At 42.0% G+C, this 23,578-nt stretch overlaps 2 protein-coding genes across 2 annotated transcripts in view; both read left to right on the top strand.

The window, feature by feature from the left end:
• Positions 1–7,196, top strand: part of ZMYND15 (zinc finger MYND-type containing 15) — a 17,216-nt gene extending 10,020 nt beyond the window's left edge. Inside the window, exon 15 of the mRNA XM_020966449.2 lies at positions 6,947–7,196. Coding sequence (XP_020822108.1) covers positions 6,947–6,971 — 25 coding nt within the window. The 3' untranslated portion in view covers positions 6,972–7,196. The remainder of the gene's footprint in view (positions 1–6,946) is intronic.
• Positions 1–23,578, top strand: part of TM4SF5 (transmembrane 4 L six family member 5) — a 24,902-nt gene extending 1,324 nt beyond the window's left edge. The window contains exons 2-7 of the mRNA XM_020966457.2: positions 15,864–16,031; positions 16,278–16,468; positions 18,087–18,167; positions 22,735–22,877; positions 23,156–23,340; positions 23,435–23,578. Coding sequence (XP_020822116.1) covers positions 15,902–16,031; positions 16,278–16,468; positions 18,087–18,167; positions 22,735–22,877; positions 23,156–23,339 — 729 coding nt within the window. The 5' untranslated portion in view covers positions 15,864–15,901 and the 3' untranslated portion in view covers position 23,340; positions 23,435–23,578. The remainder of the gene's footprint in view (positions 1–15,863; positions 16,032–16,277; positions 16,469–18,086; positions 18,168–22,734; positions 22,878–23,155; positions 23,341–23,434) is intronic.

The raw sequence follows: 23,578 nt of genomic DNA, 5'->3' as shown, positions 1-23,578 counted from the left end.
ACAAAGCTTCCAAATGACTACTACTGGGGCAGCTAGGTGGCGCAGTGGATAGAGCACCGGTCCTGGATTCAGGAGGACCTGCATTTAAATCCAACCTCAGACACATAACACTAACTGTGTGACCCTGGGCAAGTCACTTAACCCCATTGCCTAGCCTCCCCCCCAAAAAAATCTACCAAATGACTACTACTTTAGTTGCAACTGAGAGGGGATAAATAGCTTTTTCTCTGCCTAAACACACATATACTGGTTTGGAGGAGAAACAAGTAATAAATAGTGAACACATAAAAAGATCAGCTCTCCTGCTCCAGAGATGGAAGTAGAAGAAAAATGTAGCAGACTGAGTTTGTTCATCTCACCAACCCAACTAAAAGCCCAGTCTGCTCTCAGTTCCTTATTCTAGTCTTTATTTAGATATTTCCTATGCTCCAGCTTCTATCTCTACTATTCTCTGCTGTCTTCTGCTCTCATTCGCCAAATAAGAGATATCTACCAGCCATTACTCAGCTCAGTGGTCCTGAAGGGAGTACCAGAAGGTTCTCTATTCTGCCTTTCTGTCTTCCACACATTGCCTCCATTTTGCTCCTCCATATGGTTGCCACTTACCTGCAAAAGTCCCTTTGAGGTCAAAAGTCACAGGAATTAGGGGCAGCTAGGTGGCACAGTGGATAAGGCACTGGCCCTGAAGTCAGGAGAACCTGAGTTCAAATCCAGCCTCAGACATTTGACACTTACTAGCTGTGTGACCCTGGGCAAGTCACTTAACCCCAACTGCCTAAAAAAAAAAGGTCACAGGAACTTCAGGAACTCTGGGTAATGTCTTTCCACCTATGGGCATATACTTCTAGAGGTTTTATGGTACAGTAGAAAATATGCCAAATTTGAAGTCAGAGGATGGGGCATCAAAATAAACATCTCTTAAAATGACAAGGATTATTAGCCTGACATCAATGGTAATCACTCCATTTACATCAAATGTATGTTGTTACATTCAGCAGATGTTATTGTTGTTCAATCTTGTCTGACTCTACATGACCTCGTGGACATGATCATTAGGATTTTCTTGGGAAAGATACTGGTGTGGTTTGCCATTTCCTTCTTCAGTGTGTCCTCATTTTACAGAAGAGAAACTGAGGCAAATAGGGGTTAAGTGACTTGCCCAAAGTCACACAGCTAGTAAGTGTCCAAGGCCAAATTTGAATTCAGATTTTCTTGACTCCAGGCCTGGTGCTCTATCCACTGTACCACCCAGCTGCCCCTTCAGCAGACATAGCAAAATTCAAAGCATCATGTCTGTTACATGCAGGGCATTGTCAAAGAAAAATATGAATACTTCATTTTAGGCACAAGTCTGCCAAAGTAAATTTTTATTAAATATTAATCTAATATATAAGCATTTCTAACTTGGAGAGAGAAATGTCCAAACTCTACTAGGCCTTTCCATGCCCAAGAAATTTGAGATGACATAAGAATCTTTTTTTTTCTGCTTTTTGGTGAGGTGATCAGGGTTAAGTGACTTGCCTAGGGTCACAAAGCTAGTAAGTATTAAGTGTCTGAGGCTGGATTTGAACTCAGGTCCTCCAGACTCCAAAGCCAGAGCTGTCTTCACTGCTCCACCTAGCTGCACCCATAGGAATCTTGAACAAGGAAAATACAGTTTGGGGTTAACATTCCAGAAAAATAATTTAATCTTCAACTAGAACAGCTCAGTTCCTCTCTTGATCACTCCCCTCAAAGAATGAAAGGGAATTTCCTCCCTGAGATCAATATTGATCTCCTGAGATCAATATTGCAATCCTTTCTGAATAATAGAAAAGTACATTTCCCTTGGTTGTATCAAGGCGTGGGCAAGGCACAGAACAAAGCAAGAGTTGGGACTGGTTATCTCTCATAATCCATTTCCTTAAGAAGGGCCTTTTGTTCTACCCACTTTCCTAAAGGGAAAAATCTACAAATTGTTTTAGGTGAGGGAAAATACTACTTCTTGATATTTTTAGTTAAACTAAAAAGGTTTTTATTATGCTTCCACAATGTATTACATTTTGACATCATGAGTGTGCATGCATAGATACAGTACAAAAGCAAGAAGTCATACATTTTTTTAAAAAAGCACAGCTGTCAATAACATCATTAACAGGCCTAAATAGTATCAAAAAGCATGTATGCACATCGGCGTATATGAAAATAAACAAACACTTAGAACTGCACAGCTAAAAATAGCAATAGTAAATCTATGATACTAGCACATTAGCAAATAAACATGAACTGCAAAAAAAAAAACAGAAGCGTAACTGAGAAACGTGAAGTTAATAACATTTGCAACTATATATGCAATTGTATGCAAGAAACGTCACAAGGACAAACATTAGTATTGTCATCTTGATACATGTGTAGCCTTTCCTGTAACATGTTATTAGGGCCAAAGATAGGGAGAGATTTAGCTCCCTTATGACTGGGAAACTTTTCTGCCCCTAGTTGATGGCGAAGACTTATCAACATCAATCACCACCATCAAATCTAGTTGCCTACATTCCTAAACCTGACCTTAACTCACTCTGAGCATTTCTAGGCTCTGTAACCTAGGAGTCTCTAAAGCTGAAATTCTAGGCAGGAAAGGTGCTTCCTCTGGTTCCTCTGGGTCCTCTATCTCCAGGCAAAGTTGTTAGTGTTACAATATACAAAATCTTCATGCTTTTGAAACATCACTTTTGTAGCCATTATCTAGTTCAAATACTCTGTACAATTGGTGGGCTGTCTCTTTTACCGTAGAGTCCACTAAGCTAATCGTTCATTAGTTCTTTCCTCTTGTCCATCATGGAATCTGACTAATTCTTGAGCAATAAGAGCTTGTGATAAATTGTCTTTACAGATTCTCCCTCCTCCCCTGCCCACTCTCCAGGGCTATTATATAAACATACATATTGCCCAGTGGAAGTAAGGAAGAGACTTAGGAATTTCATCTGTGGTACTCCATGCTTACTCTATTAGTATAACTCAGAGTGTTATTTTCTCCTTTGGGGAGTACAGGGTGGGCCAGCTTTTACTACAGGGTTATAAGAAAACTTCAAACAGCAACCTGATGAGTCATCAGAGCAACGGCTCTTGAGGGTGTGATTTAATAAAGCCAATTCAGAGATTCTGTCAATTTCATAGACTTAGTGAGCTCTCTGAGGACTTACGAGTTAGCTAAATCAATTAGATGCTCCAGACAGGGAGTGCCTTTTGTCTCTTTTTAGGTGGCTGACATGGTGAGTTACTTGTACCTGACCCCCATAGGATGAGTCCTGTTGAAGCTGGCTTTCCAATAGTCATCTGCAGGGGAGGGGGTAAAGTTCCAGAAGGGAATGAGGTTTGATAGATTGGATTTATGCAGTTCCTCCATGGCCTGCCATATCCTGTATCTGACCTGCCTCGGGAGTACCTTCTGAGTGGAGCCCTACCAGAATGAAGGTAAACGTTAGCTATAGGACACAACCATACAAGCCTGGTGATATTTGAATAAGAAATTGGGAGAGCAGTGGTCATCAAAGCAAACAGCGCTATAGGTGCCAATGGGTGCTCTAAGAGTGGTAGAAGGCCCTACATCCACCACCCTGCTAGATGGTCAGAGGGTGATAAAACCCTCTCCTGTAGGGAGCTCCGGGTGTAGCTTCTGAAAGGTGGTTGATAAGAAAACAATTCTTAGTAGCTGATGGGGGTGCTAGTGAAATTTTATCTGGAAATTCCAGGACAGGCACAGGGCTCTTCACCTCTCCTAAATTTAAGGTATCCCCTAAGGTTCCTAACCTTAATGGCAGTCCTGAGCCACTCAGATCTCTTTCTTCAGATTTGAGGAATTTTGGAGATGAATCTGCCCCAGGCCAAGGCCAGGGTTTCCCTGAGCCAAGGATCATCATAGTTGTAAGACCTCAAGGGATCTCAAGGCCATATGCCACAGTTGTGATGACAGAGAGTGGTGGCATGTCAAATATATGATTTGCTGCTGGACACCAGCAGCTGGGTTACTGTAATACCAGAGGACCCTAAACTAACATGTAAAAACACTCTAATTTCCATTGGGAAGTTTTGAGAGGCAGATCACTGAGGGGAGAGGCATCCCTCCTCCAGTGGAAGACCCCCTGTGTGGATCACAGTTGTGGCTGATCAGAAGGAGTATATATGTGGGAATGAACATAATGAGTTCTTGGAAGTCAGTAACCTTTCAGGACCTTTTGGCAAGCTCCATATGGGTTATTGTGGGTAGGACCAAATGGCACCCCTCGGAGCTACCCAAACCATCCTATATGGCTAATGCCAAACAATACTGGATCCTGAGAGAGGGGTAAAAGCTACTTCCTCTCTGGTGATAAAGATGAAGAAAGCTGGAGCACTTCACATACCAAAGGCAGATGGCACCTGGCAGCTTAGAGTAGACTGCAGGAAGCTACACAAAGTCATCATGCCCACTGCTACAGCTGTTCCTGATCTTGGCAATGTGGTAACTAGGTATCCCAGACCTAGGGTGCGTGGTATTGGGATATCACCCTTGCCAATGCCTCCTCTATTCCTGTGGCTGAGATTAGTCAGGATCAGTTTGATTTCAGCTGGGAAAGAGTCCAGCATACTTTCATTGTCCTTCCCCAGGGCTATCTGTACTTGCTCCGATACTGCCACAGCCTGACAGGCAAAGACTTAAAAGAGACTTCCCTTCCTAAAGGTATTTGTGGGCATAACTACGCTGATGCTAAAATGTTGACTGGGCCAGATGAGGCAACAATGGCTGAGACCCTGGATTGAATAGTGACTCATATGAGTGACAAAGAGTAGGAAATTAACCACAAAAATCCAGTATCCAGCCCACTCAATAAAGTTCTTGGGAATACAATAGATGCAGAAACCCAGATGATTCCAGACATAGTTCAGAAAAGGCTTCTGACATTGGCAGAGTGGATTTTGGCAGACACCTAGGGGTGGCCAGACCAAATGACCATAAGGTTTCTGGAGCCAAAAACTACCCAAAGCCGCCACCATTATAATATTTTTGAAAATCAGTTGTTCTCTTGCTACTGGATCCTAGTTGCTACTAAGCAGGTGATACAAGTTCCTACTATCACCCTTCACCCAAAGTTGCCTATTATGAGTTGGATAATACAAGATGGGCTCTCTCAAACAAGGTGAGTAGGATGCAAGAGGTCTCTATTATCAAATGGAAATAGTATACTCAAGGCCACCTGGGCCCTTAATAAACAGGTGGTGACTACTACAGATTGAAGGCTCCAGCCCAAGCCCTCAGCTCCTGCCTATGTGGATCTTTTTTTAAAAAATTAATTTATTTTGATTTATCATCAATCACTTCCATATGCTTTTGAATTTAAAATTTTTCTCCTCCTCTCTCCTCACCACCCTCACCAAGACAGCACACAATCTGATATAGGCTATACATATACATTCCTATAAAACATTTTCATATTAGTGATGTTGTAAGTAAGAATTAGAACCAATAGGAGGAACCACCATAAAGAGGAAATAAAACTCAACAGAAGAGAAAAAAATAGCAAATAGTATGCTTCGATCTGCATTTAAATTCCATAGTTCTTTCTTTGGATGTGGATAGGCTTTTCCATCATGAGGCCTTTGGAGATGTCTTAGATCCTTGTATTGCTGGGAAGGGTTAAATTTATCAACATTAGTCATCGCACCATGTGGTTGTTATCGTGTACAACTTTCTCTTGGTTCTGCTCACTTCACTCAGCATCAGACCATACAAGTCTTTCCAGATTTTTCTGAAGTCAGCCTGTTCATCATTTCTTACAGCACAATAGTATTCCATTACATTCATATACCACAACTTGCTCAGCCATTCACCAATTTATGGGCATCCTCTCAATTTCCAATTCTTTGCCACCACGCCTATGTGGATCTTACTCCTGAATGTCATTTTGTTTGGTTTACTGATGTCTCTGCCTGAGATGAGAGGGGTATACAAAACCAGGTTTCACCATTAAATCCCAGGGGTGGGGGTCCTGGCAAGTGGTTCCTGGTACTTGTTTTTGTTCAGTTGCATCCAACTTCTCATGACTCAATGGACCATAGGACACTAGGCTCTTTTATCTGTCCAAGTTCATGTTTGTTGTTTCCATGACACTTCCTATCCATCTCATCTTCTGCTATCCCCTTTTCCTTTTGCCTTCAATCTTTCCCAACATCAGAGTCATTTCCAATGAGTCCCATCTTCTCATTACATGGCCAAAGCATTTCAGCTTCAGCTTCAATATTTGACCTTTCAGGGAATAGCCTGAATTAATTTATTTTAAGTATTGACTGCTTTATCTCTTTGCTGTCTAACGGACTCTTGAAAGTCTTCTCCAGCATCATAGTTCAAAAGCATCAGTTCTCCAGTGCTCAGCTTTCCTAATATTCCAACTCTCACAGCCATAGATTGCTACTGGAAAAACTATAGGTTTGACTATATGGACCTCCATTGGCAAGGTGATGTCTCTGCTTTTTAGTATGCTGTCCAGATTTGCCATAGCTTTCCTTCCAAGGAGCAAGTGCTTTTAATTTCACAGCGGCAGTCACCAATCAAAAGTGATCTTTGAGCCCGAGAACATAAAATTTGACATTGCTTCCGTTTCTTCTCCTCCTATTTGCCAATGATGGGGCCAGTTGCCAAGATCTTAGTTCTTTTGATGGTAAGCTTCAAGCCAGCTTTAACCCTCATCAAGAGACTTCTTAATTCCTCTTCACTTTCTGCCAACAGAGTGGTATTTGATATATAACTGAGATGATTGATATTTCTCTGATAACCTTAATTCCAGCTTTTGATTCATCCAGCCTGGCATTTCATATTATGTTCTCTGCATAGAAGGTGACAATATATATAGCTTTGTCATACTCCTTTTCCAATCTTAAACCAATCAGTTGTTCCATGTTTGGTTCTAACTGTTGTTTCTTGGCCCACTTACAGGTTCCTCAGAAGACAAGTAAGATGATCTAGCACTTCCATCTTTGAGGACTTGCCACATTTTGTTGTGATCCACACAGTCAAAAGCTTTAGTGTAGTCAATGAAGCAGAAGTATATGTTTTTTTCTGGAACTCCCTTGCTTTCTCTATCATCCAATGAATGTTGACAATTTGGTCCCTAGTTCTTCTGCCTCTTCAAAAACCAGCCTGCCCTTCTGGCAATTCTCAATTCACAAGCCTATTAAACATAACCTTGCTGGAGTGTGAAATGAATGCAATTGTTTGGTAATTTGAACATTCTCTAGCATTGCCCTTCTTTAGGACTGAGATATAAACCATCTTTTCCAATCCAGTGACCACTGTTGAGTTTTCCAAATTTGATGGCATATTGAGTGCAGCACTTTGACAGAATCATCTTTCAAGATTTTAAATAGCCCAGCTGGAATTCCGTCACATCCACTAGACTTGTTAGCAATGCCTCCTAGGGTTTACTTGACTTCATTCTCCAGGATATCTGGCTCTAGATCAGTCACCACATCATCGTGGTGATCTTCCTGGAGCTCTTCTGGTTCATTGTTACCACCTTATATTAGGAGATCAATCATGAACTGCAAAGATCTGGCATTACTTATCAAATGATCCAGACAGACTTGAAACTGAAGGATAGAGGAAAAGCCTAGGATTTCTGGATTTTGATCTTCACAATTTTTTTTTGCTTTGTTTCATTTTTTTTCTTCTGCTCCTTTCCCTTGCCAGAAAGACTGTCCAGTAAAAGCCCTACAAGCATTTGAATGGTGTAAGTTCCTATAGAAGATCCTTTGGGCCTTGCCACCATGGGGTGATCTACTGATCAGACTGTTTCCATGATGAGGTAAGGGAGGCTGCATCTACCAAAGCTAAAGATAAGTGCCGCTGTATCCTTATTGCATATCCTTTCTGTCCAATGACATGAATGCCTCATTTCATCCCAAAATTGGAACTGAACTAAGAAAGTGTTGGCATTAGAGCTACCACCAACAGGTGGTATAGTAAGATCAATTGGTATGAACATCTCCCTCCACCCCAAAACCACCAAAAGTCCAAGTTATAGTCTCCCAAGAATACATACGGAGTGAAGGGGAAGGTAGATTAATGTTTTGAGAGTACATGCAACTCCTAGTTGGATAGAAGTCCTTTTCTTCTTTTGTATGTTGAGTCCTCCTGATATTCCCCTTAGGTATGGTATAGTTTTCCATTGGTCTCCAGGAGTCTTGAAGCTTCTTTTTCTCAGTGAATCTAGTTTGACCTTTGCTCCCAATGCAGACACTGCCACTAACCATTACTGTTCCGTGAACATTTCTAGAACACCAATGAGAAGCCCAGATCCTCTAACTTGTTGAAGTTCTGCCTAAAGCAGGAAGAAGAGACCAAGGTCACAGTTATAGCAAAAGATAGCTCTGTTTCCCTCCTTGTGTCCTGCTAGTTGTATTCTTGGATCAGGCTGACATGGCCTATATTCCCTTGATTCCTTTTCTTTCCAGATGGAACCACTTTATTCACTATATTTTATTCACTATTCCATCTCTCAACGATTTTCTTTCGTTTCCTTGTCTTCAAATTGGTGTCTGCGGTGTGGCTCCCTTATTTTGCTTCCATGGCCATAAAAAAGAAGATGCTCTAGAGCTAGTCAAGGCCAGACCTTCCCAGGTTAATTCTGTCCTTGTGGATGTACATCTGATTTCCATCTTAGTCACTGTATCCATCAACTGGCTAATTTTGTCAGCATCTGTTTCATCCCGAGACCAAGGAGAGAGTGGGGGGAGCTCAAGGTGGCAGCACCACAGATGTAATTATCCTCTGCGTTTGTCTATGGCATCAATCTTTATCAAATGACATTTCACTCACTTATCAATCTACACATTCAATCTGAGAAAACAGAGATGGGGCATCTAGAAGAAACCTTCTGTCATACCTAAGCCAATGATAAATTTGGTAAATATACTGCCAAACATATGACAAATTGGCAGACCCTTAAAAGATCTAGGGACACTGATGAGATGGTTAACCACACATTCTGCTTCAGAGGAAGAACTGTTAGGGCAGTGACTGGGGAAGGAAGCAAAAAGAGCTTTTCCTATAAACTTTAGTGCTAATGTTCTGGGGTTTGTTTTTGTTTTGTTTTGTTTTTTGCCTTTTTTTTTTTTTGGTGCGGCAACTGGGGTTAAATGACTTGCCCGGGGTCGCACAGCTAGTAAATGTCATGTGTCTGAGACCAGTCTGCTATTGGAGGAAGGACTCTCAATTCAGATTCAACTTTGCAATGAAATGAGGTACTAGTAAGTCATTGAACATTTACAAAAGGAGGTTTACTTTGCCCTAACACAACAAGGATATGCAACGAGGATACAGTGACACACAACTTCTCTAAATCCAGCCCCTCTTATGTTCATCTGGAAATTCATCTGGTTAGTGGGGATCAGGGTATGGTGACTCACACAGGGTTTGGTGCCTATCAAGTCTGAAAGGCCCCAACTCTGAGCTGGGACTTAGATCCCTAGATGAGCAAGAAGCTACATCAGAGAAGCTGAGGCAGGTACCAGCGACGGCTTTGTCTTCTGTAAAACCTACTCATGCTATAGATTGGAGGCTAGAGAAATTTAATGATCAAAAAAACTGGTCCTGCCACACCCACCCTCAAGGAGCTTACATTCCAATAGGGAAGACAATACATAAAAAAGAAGCCCAAAAAGGAGGAGAAAGGTACCCAAGTAGGGAGAAAGAATTCCAGAGTCAGGAGCAGAGCCCAGACAGGAATAAAGGAATGTCTGGCTTGGGCCTCTTCCTAAAATTCCAGGAAGAATTGACCAGTCAGAAGAAAAGGCTAAAGGAGTAGAGTGATTTTCCAGCTTGAGAAAACTGCCGGGAAAGGGAAAGAGGAATCTCCCTGAATGAGGTGGCTACTGGGACATGGTTGAGAAAGAAGCCCAGAGAAGATTGAGGTTAATGGCTGGCCTGGGCAAAGAAATTTTCCAGACCCTACTTCAGGCTTGCTGAATTCTCAGGCTCATAGAAAAGTGTGTATTCGAGATGACAGATAAGAAAAAAAGAAATTGGGGTAAATCGATAAGAAAATCAGTTTCCTCTCAGCTCCCTAACCTATTGGGATGCACAATAGCTGGCAATCTCATCAACTCTGGATCTTCTCTACTCATGGCTCCTGGCCCATGGTTTAAGTCTAGGATTGCAGCCTCTGCTCATGGCATTTATGACTTAACAGAAAAAAAGAGGAACAGAAGGCAGGAATTACAAAGCAATAACATCAAAACTGTTTAGAAGATGAAACTCAAAATAGACATTTTAGAAGGTTGAATTCCAGGCACAAAAGAGGACTTGGGGGGGGGTGGAAAAATAACAAGCCTACTAAGTGCCAGGCACTGTATCAAATGCTTTACAGATATTATCCCCTTTAATACAGAGGCTAAAGAAAGATGAATAAGTATAAGGGCTGTGAATCAAAGAATAAAAGTCTGGAATAGACAAAATATTGAAAAGAATGAAGCAAAGAAACTCTTTTTAGAAAGAGGTGCAAGAAATTAAATACAAAACTAACAAACAAAACAAGTTGAAAAGGAGGAAAAGTAGAGGTTTTCCTCAACTACTTAACTGAAAGGGGGAAAAAAAGAATTAGATACTTAAATAAAGTGAAGAAAGAAAATGGAATGGTAAGCAAAACTCCAAAACTAGGGAAAGGAGTGACAAAGGGGAGAAGTGAATAAAGAAGAGGGGAAGAAAACAGGTGGGAATAGGGTTGCCTTCAAATAGATTAAGCTAAAAAAACTTGAAGACAAAGTACAAAGTCAGAAGACAGAAAAAAAGGCCCCATTTGCAGGATTTTACCCTTTCTTTCCTTTTAAACCCCTCTTTGTGATCCTCCATTGTTCTGTTGAGGAGTGATCTCCTCTAATCTACTCTCGGTCTTATTAACCTTTCCTTTATCCCCTTTCCCTTCTATTTTCCCTGTCAAGTACCGTGTATTTCTGTACCGATCTCTATGTGTATTCTTTTTTCTTTTGGCCAGTTCATATGAAAGTGAAATTCATGTCTCCCAGTCCCCTCCTCTTTCCTCATTTGTATAGCACACCCCAATTATGTGAGCTAACCCAAACCTAACTTTCCTCCACCCAGCCACCCCCCCCACACACACTTTACTCCCTACACATAGATGTGAAAATGACCAATGAAAGGCCAAAACTCCAAGTCTGTTTCTCAGAGCCATGGCTTGGAGGGGCGATGCAGGGGAGAAGGTAAGTGGCCCGAGGGTCACTGAGAGAGAGGAGAGGACAGGAGAGGAAAAGAGATACAGGCATTCTGCCCCAATCAGATAATTTTAAAGACAGACAGTTCTGGCTACACAGGCAAGCCAAAGAGGCTGCTCCCAACCGCATAGTCGGCCAACCAGAATATACACATTTGTGCCATTTCTCCTCTGCACACTACTCCCAAATAGGTGATAGGGACATTTTAGGTAATAGGGACATGCATCTATAGTTGTGTTGCTCCAGGATCTCAAAGACAGCTCATGCTGGGGATCTTCAAACTTTTAGTAATCCCAAAGTGAAACCACAGCGAAATATGAGTTCTGTTTTCTTGGTGTGAACTCCGTAATCTCAGCTCCTGGGTTTGGGTCTGAGCAATGGACTTGTCCTAGTTGGAATTCAGTCTTCTGGAATTCTAGTCTTCTGGAAAGCTGTGAAGGTTCAGAAGAACAATGGATCAGTCAATAAATATTAAGTTCTTACTAAATGACTGGCACCTAGTCAAGACTGGGGGGTACAAAGAAAGGCAAGAGGTAAGTGCCTTACCTCAAGGAGCTTATATTCTAATGGAGGAAAACAGAACACAAAAGAAAGCTAAAAGGAGGAGGAGGGAGAGATAGAGAAAGGAGGGGTATGGTAGAGAAATGAAAGTTCCCCTTTGTTCTAGAGTTCCTGTCTGAGTTATTCTGCTGATGACTTCAGACTAGGCTGGGGGGGAGGGGCCTCTGAAACTGAGACCCTACTCAGCTCCCAGGGTCAGAGTCACCTAACTGTATGCAACTAGACTAGATAGTGGCTAGATAGCTGGGCCTGGAGTCAAGAAGGCATGAGTTCAAATCTAGCCTCAGATGCTTATTAGTTGTGTGACCCTGGGCAAGCCAATCTCTTTTTGCCTCTGTTTCCTAAACTGTAAAATGAGGATAATAATAGCATATATCATATAGGGTTGTTTCAAGGATCAAATGACATAATATTTGAAAAATGTTTAGCACAATGCATGGAGTGTGGTAGGTTCCATATAAATGTTTGTTGTTGTTGTCATTCCATCAGTTCACAGCCTAGGGCCAATGACCACTCCTTGCCCTCAACTACCAACCCTCAGCAGCAGAACCCTTCACAGGTCCCCCGGTGGATCTGGGACCCAGCACTGAGTAGTGAGTGACAGAAGCTGCTAGTTGGCACCTGTCCAGAGCCATTCGGTGACCTCTTGGCACGAGGTCAGGTCCCATCTTTGAGTCTGGACCCTCCTCTGACCAACCTGGGCTCAAGCAGATCACCATCTGGTGGACAATTCAGATATTGAACTCATTCAATAATTGACTGACAAGCTGTCTTTCTATAGGTTTAAGAAAGACATCCCTTGACAAACACGGGCTGGAAGCTCAAACAAAGCGCCATCTGGTGGGCAATTCAGGTATTGAGCCCTTTCATTCAATAATGAAGAGGAACAAACCATCTTTTTGTAATTTTAAGGAAGACAGCACTTGAGCAACAGCCAAACCCAAAGGGGCCCAGCTAGGAGGTCAAGGTCACAAGTGTCAAACTAAAAATGTTTTATAAATCTCGATGTGCTGTGTCCTTCTGACAAAGTAGGTCTGGAACTTAGAAGACTTACCAGAACTGAAGATACAGATTTGGGAGCATGTACTTCAAGTTAAATTAAGTTTCAAATGAGCTTACCAAGAGAGACAATATAGCTGTTCTCTGAAGAGATGAGGATAAGGGACTTAACTTTAGGGAACATCTACTTTAAAAGGTTGGGAAGTAGATGAGGAGGCAATAAAGGGGACAGAAAATAGACAGGAAGGGGAAAAAGTAACTGATGCCAGGAGAGTAGAAAATACTCAAATAGCAAGTGTGGAAGCATATTTGAAAGGTTTTTTTAAAAAAAAATTAATAGAATTTTACTTTTTCCAATTACATGTAAAGATAATTTTCAATATTCATTTTTTGTAAGATTTTAAGTTCCACATTTTTCTGCCTCCCCCCTTCCAAAACGGCAAACAATCTGATGCTGGTATGCCCTATGTAGGGCAATCACGTTAAACATAGTTCTACATTAGTCATGTTGTGAAAGAAGAAACAGAACAAAAGGGAAAAACCACGAAGAAAAAAAAATCAGAAAAAGGAAAATAGTATGCTTCAGTCTGCATTCAGACTCCATAGTTCTTTCTCTGGCTGTAGATAGCATTTTCCATTATGGTCTAAAAAGTGTTTTGTTTCGTTTTTTAAGTAAAACTGAAAATATTAAGCAATATTTTCTCTAGTCTAAAACACCCTTTCCAGGCTCCTTGGAAAGGTTCCTTGAAAAAGTAAGAGATAGACTGAGACAAAAGGGAAGCCAATGGTTTAAAAGACAGTAACTGGTTTAAACAAAGATGGCCTCTTGTGTTCTTTATTGCCAGGAGAAGTGCCCTCTTCCATTTGAAGGAAAGCTCCTTCTCCTGTTGTTCAGAAAAGATTCTCAATACTGATCTCTGGGAGGAGTCCCACTGATTCCTTGAGAGGAATAGTCAAGGAAGGAATCAGATAGTGAATTTGTTACTCAACTATTCTGGAAAGTTAACCCCAGACTGAATTTTTAGATATTGTGATTTTCTTGTTGAAGATTTCTATAAATGTTGCCTAAAATTTCTTGGGATAGAGATACATGTTGGAGGGAATGGGAAAACTATGACAGTCTAGACATCTCTTTCCGAACTAAAAATGCTTGGATATTAGCTGAATACATTTAATAGTTTGGTAGACTTGTACTTAAAATACATAGTAAAATATTAATATTTTTCTTTTATTCTAGTATTAACATAGTTAACAAGTTCTTTACAGATACTATCTCATTTGCCCTCACAATAATCCTGTACCATGGGAGCTATTATCCCCATTTTACAAAAGAGGAAACTGAGGCTGAAAGATTAAGTGACTAACTCAGAGTCATACAGCTAAGTATAAGGTAAAATTTGAACTCTGGACTTTCAGACTTCAAGTTCAACACTATATCCATTGTGCCACCAAGCTGCCAGCAGATAGTCAGCAAGTGTTAGATTTTTTTTAAGAAGTCATCAAGAAGAGTGAAGATTCAGAAGCTGTCATTGAATTTGGCATTTAGAAGATTAAGTCTAGAAGTCAGACTGAAAGTAATTCAGGCAGTAGACAATGAGGAAGTGGCAACTTAGTGTGAAGATGACTCTTAAGTAATAAAGTAATTAAGTAATAAAGAGGGGGAGAGAAATGGGGCAGTAGGTGAATAGGGTAGAAGGAACAAGGGAAGGTGATTTAATTTTTTTTAATTTAAAATTTTAATTTAAAATTTTTTATTATTACTTTTTTTAATCTTAGAATTATGGAAAAACTGAATATGTCTATAGGTAATTTAGGAAGGTGACAGTGGGGAGGAAGATCCATGAGGATCTTCTATCCTATCCTGGCTAACACCTAGACTTTCACAGTAGTACTCAGATCTCTCTCAATTCCCAGTAAGGTTCAGGTCCTACCCAGTCTAGTCCTCTGATTCAATCAGTCAAACATTTATCAAGTTCCTACTATATACCAAGCATTATGCTAATTTCTGGGAATACAAAGAAAGGTAAAAGACAGTGCCAACATGTGAACAACTATGTACAAAAACTATATACAGGATAAATGTGGAATAATCCAACAGAGAGCAGGCATTAGAGTTAAGAAAGATCGGGAAAAGCTTTCTGTAGAATGTGGGATTTTAGCTAGAGGGAAGCTACAGAAGCCAAAAGGTGGAGATGAGGAGAGCCATCTGGGCATGGGGGACAGCCAGTGAAAACTCTCATAGCCAGGAGATGGAGTGCCTTGTTTGAGAAATAGCAAGGAGGCCAATGTTACTGGATCAAAGAAGATTTGGAGCTCAATGTAAAGTATAAGAATACTGGAATGGTCGGGGTGGGCTTTAAACAGAGGGTTTTATATTTGATCCTAGAGGTGATAAGGAGCCATTGGAGGCTAGGGGTGGGTGTGACATGGTCAGATCTTCAAATTTAGGAAGATGCCTTTAACAGATGAGTGGAAGATGACTCAAATGGAGAGAGACTGGTGGCAGGGACACCAATCAATAGTCTAGGAGTGAGGCGATGAGGGCCTGCACCAGTGTGATGGCAGTGTCAGAAGGAAAAGGAATATGTGGGAGAGATGACACAAAGGTAAAAATTGACAGGCCTTGGCAACAGATTGGATATGATGTGGGATGTGAGAGTGACAAGTTGTAGATGACACTTGGAAGGCCTGGGTGACTGAGAAGGTGGAGGCACCCTCAATAGTAATAGGCAAGTTGGGAAAAGAAGAGGATTTTGGGGGGAAAGATAATGAGTTCAGATTTGGACATGTTCAGTTTATGGTATCTAAGACATCTAATTCAAGGGTTCTTTCCATAATTTCTGCTATGCTTCAGTCTCAGTCCTACACCATTCCTGCTCTAAGGAGGAGGAAGTGGTTTCTCACTGTGGTCTTCTGTCTCTGAAAGGGGAAAGAAAATGAAAGAGAAGCTCGACATTTTTCCATGTATCCCTCAGGGGATGCATGGTCCATTCTGTGAGAAAACCCAGTCCCTGAGCTTTAGCCATGCTTTCTCTGTCTGCTATTTTTCTTTCCTCCTGGGATAGTTTTCCAATCTCAAAGGGAGTGCCCTGGTCTCAGGAGAATGGAGGAAAACTGGGAGAACTTGGGATTTCTCTGCCTGGAAAAGGTCTTCAGAAAACTTGTGGAGGGGTTTTGGAGCAATGCAAAGCAAGTGACTGCAGTTATTGGCCTTGACAACTTCCTCTTTGACGGTCAGCCTCCCCCTTCTCCGACATCCTCTCCCTCTTGCCCCACACAGAGCCACAAATGTCATCACCCTTTTATGTCTCTCCCTTATTGATCTTTTCTGGTTCTAGGTTTCTGCCACACCTCCCACCTGCCCTTTGTCCCTTGCAGCAGGCTCCCTACTCCTGAGATACCACAATCACTTTCTCTTCCCTCAACTCTCTCTGCTTTTCTATATTTCTTGTTCTCCCTCTTCCCCTCTTCTTCAGCAGGTGCCTGTCCTCCACTGATCATGTGTACAGGAAAGTGTGCTCGATGTGTTGGGCTCAGCCTCATCCCAATGTCCCTCATCTGCATAGTGGCCAACATCCTCCTCCTGGTGCCCAATGGCGAGACCAAATGGACTGAACATCTCAGCCTGCATGTGAAGCTCTCAGCAGGCTTTATTGGCGGGGGCATTATGGTAAGACATATAGTGGAAACAGGGATAGATCTGGAGTTAGGGGTTTGAGGGGAGAGGCTTGGGTCCCTAAGGAGATGGCATTTGGGGTGGAATGATGACAATATTATAATAAGATTTCTGAAGGTGGAGAGCCCCATTTTCCTAACCAACTTCTCTCCTGGGATCCCCAGTCTATTTTCTAGGAGTATATCTGTCTCTACCAATTACCTCTATTATTTGGAGGGGTGGTGAAAATACCTGGCTACCCAGTCTGTGTTGAGACAGGAAGAGTAACTGATGAGTTGGGGGTCATCAATGCACAATAATCAGCATTGGCTAGGGCAGAAGGGAGGGAGAAGGAGAGATACAGTGATACTGAGCCAGGAAGAGACAGTAATGGTCCTGCCAAGGGTCTTTCTCTCTGTCCTGCCTCTGGGCCCAGTACCCTTTCTCTTCTCATGTTGATATTTTGGTGGTTGGGAGACTTGTGAGAACAGGCCTTCCTGGTTTTCCTCTTCTTCTTAGCCACCCTTAGTCCTATTTAAGTTATTTTGAACTTTAATTGGACAGGAAGAGAGATTGAGATACACAGGTATCTACCCTCAACCCTGTGATCTGGTCTGTTTTAAAGACACTCAAATGGTATAGGTAAGGCATCTCCACCCACCCTGCTCCCCTTCCCTGACTCCTGGTCCCAGGTATGCTCTCATTCATATTTAGGAAGTTCCTCCCAAGGTCTAATCCTCATCTCTCCTGCTGTACTCCTTCCCAGTTGCCCTCTGGTTCTAATGGAAAGACTCTGGAGAGGGGCACCAGTGAGGATTGTTAACAATAGGCCACATATGTGGTTGCAAAAAGCTAGTGGTTCAAAAAAAATTGGGAAAGAACTTTGGCATTTTAAGTTTTACGATGTATGTTCCTCACAACATACAAAAAATATATAAATATATATAAATGTAATTCTTATATATTATATATGTATATACATACATATATACATATAATATATAATACTATATGTGTGTGTGTATACCCCATTTTATAGATGAGGAAAGTGAAGTTAAATGATAATGCAACCTAATCAGAAGACCAGGGCTTCAACCTCAGTTCTACTGCTAAATAGCTCTATAAGTAATGGAGCTAGCTACTTGATCTTTCTGTTCCCCGTCATCCTCATCTATAAAATAAGGGGTGAGAGAGAGGGTGAATTGGATTATTTTTATAATTCCTTATAACTCTTTGACAAACTCTGAATCTATAAATATGGGTCTAGAGCAAGAGAAATCCAGATTAGAGATGTACGTTTGAGAATCATCCATAAATAAAGCAGTAATGGAAGTCCTGGAGAATTGACAAAGGAGAAAATAGGGAGAGAAAGGCAGAGACCCCGGGACTGATCCTCAGGGTATTCCAGAATCCAAGATGAGCCCTACAAACATGTGCACCGATCATATCTCAGATGCTGACATCCAGGTTATCCCTTTCCCTAAGTCAGCACTTTCCCTTCCATCATTTCTAACCAAGAAAAAAAGATGGCGGGAATAGGAATAGAAATTGGCAGTTATCAATCTGTCTGGCTGTGTTTTCAGTCTTGGTGAGTAGAGGTCTGATAGTCATTCCTCTCCCTTTTCTCCTATAGGTGCTATGTCCTGGAATATCTGCTGTTCGAGCTGGGGGCAAAGGGTGCTGTGGAGCAGGCTGCTGTGGAAATCGATGTCGGGTAAGGCCCACACCCACACCCACACACTATTCATTATCAGGTGCTCTTTGCACGCACTACTCATCTAAGAACCCCCACCCCTCACATCAGGGGCCTGCTCTCGAGTCCATAGTCTTTAAAAATGCTTTAGCCCAGGGATGGAGAACCTTCAGCTTAAAGGCCACGTGTGGCCTTCTTATGGCCTTTTGACTAAGTCCAAGTTTTACAGAACAAATTCTTTTTTTTTAATTTTTAATTTTTTTTTTGCTTTTGTGGTGAGGCAATCGGGGTTAAGTGGCTTGCCCAAGGTCACACAAACAAATCCTTTTATTAAGGAGATTTGTTCTATGAAGTTTGGGCGAACTTGAGGACCTAAAGGGCCAAATGTGACCTCAAGGCCTGCTTTAGTCTTTTTCATGTAAATGGTACTTTAAGGTTTTCAACCCAGTAAGATATAATTATCCCTATTTTATAGGTGAGAAAATGGAGGTGCAGAGAAGATAAAATTAGGAAAACATTTGTGAAGTCCTTTGCAAACCTTAGTGTGCTATACAACTACTAGCCATTAATAATGATAATAACAATAATGTGAGAGATTGCCTCAGTTTCTTCACCTGTTAAATGAAGGGGATTGGGTTCATGGATTTCTCAACCACCTGCTGGATTCCCTTCTCCTCACTCACTATGTTCTCCCTTTTGCTGATCTCATCATCCCCCAAGACGACACCCAAATATACACATCTAGCCCATGTTTCTCCAGTTTTGTATCACCAGCTGCTTCCTGGATATCTCCACCTGGATGTCCCACTGGCATCTCAAGCTCAGTACTCAAACAAACACAAAACAGAACTCATTATCTTTCTCCCTAAACCCTTGTCTTCTTCCTAATTTCTCTGCTTGTCAAATCTATCCTTAAAGTCATCCAGATTTGCAACCTCACAGTTAGCCTGGGGTCTTCCTTCTCTTTCAACTCCCTGTCCAATCAGTTGACAAGTCTTACAGATTCTACATCTAAAACATCTGTCCATCTCTTCTGTCAGTTCTTTTCTCTCCATTAACTCTCTAGTTGAGGTCCTTATCACCTTTTACAATAGCAGCCGTTAGCAAACTATGACCGGAGGGCCAAATCTGCCTGCCTCCTGTTTGTATGACTAGAGAACTATGAATGGTTTACATATTTTCAAATTAAATAAAAATGTGTTTAAAAATATAAAAAGCATTCTCAGCTCTTAGGCTGCATAAAATGAGGCCACATGCTGGATTCCATAGTTTGCCAAGGCCTGGACAACTATTACATTAACCTTCCTGCCTTAAGTATCTTCTCTCTCCTATTCATCTTCCACACAGTTGTCAAAATCATCTTCCTAAAACACAGGTCTGACCATGTCCTTTCTATGATCAAAAATCTTTAGTGGCTTTTTATTGCCTCTTGGATAAAACAGAAACTTCTCTGCCTGATATTTAAAAGTCCTTCACAATTTGGTTGTAGCTTTTCCTTCAGACTTATTTCTCTTTTACACAATCTAAGTTCAAGCCAATCAATCTGACTGGCTGTTCTCTGGGAACTCAGAATTCCATTTCCTGTTTCTGGGCCCTTTGTAACAAGCTGTTTTTCTCCCTTGGCTGGAATGTACTCAATCAAACAACTAGCATTTGTTTATTTATTTACTTTGTAGCAAGCATTTTTTTCACTTAGTAGTATTTTGCTTTTTTTCCAATTACATGTAAAGATAGTTTTCAACATTCACTTTTATAAGATTTTTGAGTTCCACATTTTTTTCTCCCTTCCCCTCTCCCCTCCTTCCTACCCCCTCCCCAAGACAGCAAGCAATCTGACGCAGGCTATACATGTACAGTCATATTAAACTTTTCCACATAAGTCATTCAGCAAACATTTATTAATAACCCTCTGCTTCTTGGAATCCTGAACTCCCCTCGAGGCTCAGCCCACATGACAGCTCTTAACACAAGCCTTAGCTGATTCCCCTCCTCAGTTTTTAACATTCTCCTCCTATTTCCAAATAACTTTATAGATATTTGGCATTTACATAACTGTGTAATACACTATTCCCTTCAGCAGAATATAAGCTCCTTGAGGACTCAATTTTGCTTTCATCTGTCTTTGTGTTCCCAGTGCCTAGCACAGTGCTTTGCACAAAGTGGGCATTTAATCAGTGCTTGCTGAATGGAATTGATTGTTGATAAATTGACTGCATTCATTCCAGCTACTGGAATAGGGATGAGGAGTAGAGAGGTGTACTGGAAAAAGCTTGTGCCAAGGCCCAGGAGCAGTAAATGGAATGGATTGGCTGGAATATAGATTGTATAAAAGTTGGCAATCTGAAATAAACCTGGAAGAGAAAGCTGGAGCCAAAAGTAAAGGACTTTTAAATGCCAGGCTGAGAGGTTTGTGTTTTATCCAAGAGGCAATAAACAGCCATGGAAGACTTTTGATTATAGAAATAACATGGTCAGACCTGTGCCTTAGGAAGATGATTTTGGCAACTGTGTGGAGGAGGAATGGGAGAGAGAAGACACTTGAGGCAGGAAGAATGCTTAGGAAGATGATTTTGGTACCATGCAGGGAATGCATTGGAGAAGGAAGACATTTAAGGCAAGGACACCAATTAGGAGTCTGGCATGATGATCCAGATAAAAGCAATAAAAAGTCTGCTCTAGGGTAGTGCCCTTGTCCATGGAGAGAAGGGGACTGATGGAAAAGATGTTTCAGAGGTAAAATCTATAAGACTTGGCAGTCAACTGAGTATGTATGGTTAGCAACTAAGAAATTGTTGGTGACCCTGAAGAGAGCAGTTTCAAAGTTCCATACCCTTAGATCTCCCAGCTCTGCAAAGAAGTGGGGGAAGTATCTTCTCATATCTTTTCTTTGGGGCCAAGCTTGTTTTTTTTAAAATTTCACAAAATCCATCAATTATTTTGTGTCCATTTATGTAGCTATAGTCACTATATATTTTCTTGACTCTGTTGAAAGAGCACATTTAATCAAAGGGTTCAGGAGCCAGGTTGAAGGAGTTGAGAAATGAGTAGGAGGTAAGGCTATATAGCTTCCCCTCCCCCAAATAAAGAAGTTTGGCTGTAAAAGAGAGGTAACACATGGGACTATTGTTTGAGGCAATGACAGGGTCCAGTGAAAGGTTTGTTTTTAAGGATGGGGGAAGATGAACCTGGGTATGTTTTTAGGTCGAAGAGAAGCGGCCAGTGATAACTGGAGATTGAAAATGAGAACAAGACATAATGAGAAAGAGACAAGCTACCAAAAGGGACATTGGAGAATGAAGTAAAGGACACAATTGTAGGACTTGTCTTTGACAAGAAGAATGACTGCTTTATCAGAGCCTGGTTCAAAGGAGGAGAGAATGTGCATGGTAGTGGTTATATAGAGGTATTTTAATAAAGAAGGGGGATCTCATGACCTATTTTCTCAGTAAAGTAGGAGTGGCTGACCTCTGCTAGAGGATACAGAGGGTGAGAGGGAGATATAATAATAGCTAGCATGTAAGAAGAAAAGAGAAGATCTGGAATAGTTCTTCTAGGGAGGCAGTGTGTGATGGAGTCACTCAAAGAATAGATGGACTGCCACACAGCAGTGAGGGCCCAGTTGAAATCAAACGATATATTTGTAGGAGATCCTGGTTAGCACAGTTGTATCATCAGTATTTAGAAGCTGAATCAGTAAATACATGGTGATTAAGCACCACTTCCTTTGCTTCACCCAGAGATGGCTTTGGGGTGCTGTTAGAAGACATGCTGTGGGGGGAATGTGCTCTTGGCACCTGGTTAGGCCTAGTGAATGATGAGCTTTAAGATCCCTTCCTGCAATCTGACTTGTCCAAGGTCACATAGCTAGTCAGACAGGCTGAACCCCAAAATGTCCTGAATCCCCTCCTTATCAATGCTAGGTCAAGGATAGCATTGCTGCCTCCTTTGAATACGTGATCTCTTAAGTAATTGGAAAGTAAGTACACTGTTCTTGGGAAGCAGGACAAATGTTTTAGTCCCTTTAACTCCCCATATATGGCCCTGGAGAAGACATTTCTTCTCTTTGGGCCTCAGTTTCCTCTTCTGTAAAATGAAAGAATTTCACTAGATAGTCTTCAAGGTCCCTTCTAGCTCCAAGAGTCAACATATCTCCCTTCCTCCAGAAGACAAGAGTACTACACTTCCCTGGAAACCCACAGGGATTAATTCTTAATTTTGTGCCCTACAGGCTAGGGAGGTGTATTTTTAAATAGGGAATAAGTCAGTGGAGGCTGTGGAGGTAGGGTTTAGGCTGGAAGCAGTAATGCTCCCAGGGGAGGGGTGCTACCCTGGGGAGGGTGGGGCAAGGGATCACTGAGCCTCTGCACTTCCAAACCGTGGAAAGAGTATTGGATTTGAAAGCAAAGGATATGAGTCTGAAAGTGGTCTCTGTCACTTAATACCTGGATATCATCTTGGGTCACTTTACTGCTCTGCCCTCACATCCTAATTTGCAAAATGAAAGGATTGGACTAAAATTTAGTCATTTAGTCACTAAACGGACTCCCAAGGCCCCTCTAGTTTCAGATCTCTGTGCCCTGCTTTCCAGATGCTGAGGTCCGTCTTCTGTTCGGCTACCGGGGCTATCGGGGCCATTTACTGCCTCTCGGTGTCTGCATCGGGGCTTGAGACTGGGCCCAAATGCCTGACAGAGCTACCTAACACGTGGAGCTACCCCTTCGAAAATAGCAAGTAAGGCCAGATCTGACTCTCAATACCCCAGCCGACCTTCCTCGCCCAACACCTCAGAAAACCTCCCGATTCCAAAAGAAAAATCCCAGGCTTTGTCTTCCCAAACATAGGGCAAGACCCAGAGCGCACTCCTCCGCCGAGTGGGATAAACCCATTCCCAAGCTAAAGGGAAGCCCCTCCCACCGGGTGTGTGCGTGATACCTTTACCACTTCCTCGCGTGAGGAGTTTCACGACTGACCCCTGGCTTAGTCTTCTACCTTGGCCCCTGCCTCCGTAGTGGGAATTACCTGGGCAACAGTTCGTGGTGGGACCAGTGCCTGGAGCCTCCGAAAGTGGTTTTGTGGAACTTGACTCTGTTCACGCTGCTGACGGTGGTGTCAATTCTGGAGCTAGTGTTGTGCGGCATACAGCTAGTGAATGGTGTCCTAGGAGTTTTCTGCGGGGACTGCCGGAAAAAATGAGGTAAGGGCTCTGAGGTCTGCGGCGGAGGTGCTGGGGCCGGGGGCTTGGGCTTGCGAACGCCTGGGAATGGTCTCTTCTCTTATTTCTTCTCCAGATTCTTGAGCTCTGAAGCTGAGAGGGGCACGGGTTCTGCCAGAACGCCGTTTCCAAGGAGCTGGGAAACTGGGGTGGGTTGTCCCCACTTCTCTTTTCACCCCGACCCCATCAACTGAAATAAAGTATCCTGATTCGCACTGCC

The sequence above is a fragment of the Phascolarctos cinereus genome, unplaced genomic scaffold (assembly GCF_003287225.1).
Source record: "Phascolarctos cinereus isolate Bilbo 61053 unplaced genomic scaffold, phaCin_HiC Scaffold_5;HRSCAF=322, whole genome shotgun sequence".
NCBI lineage: Eukaryota > Metazoa > Chordata > Mammalia > Diprotodontia > Phascolarctidae > Phascolarctos > Phascolarctos cinereus.
Note: the sequence above shows the minus strand (reverse complement) of the source record. Positions and strands in the feature narration are given on the sequence as shown.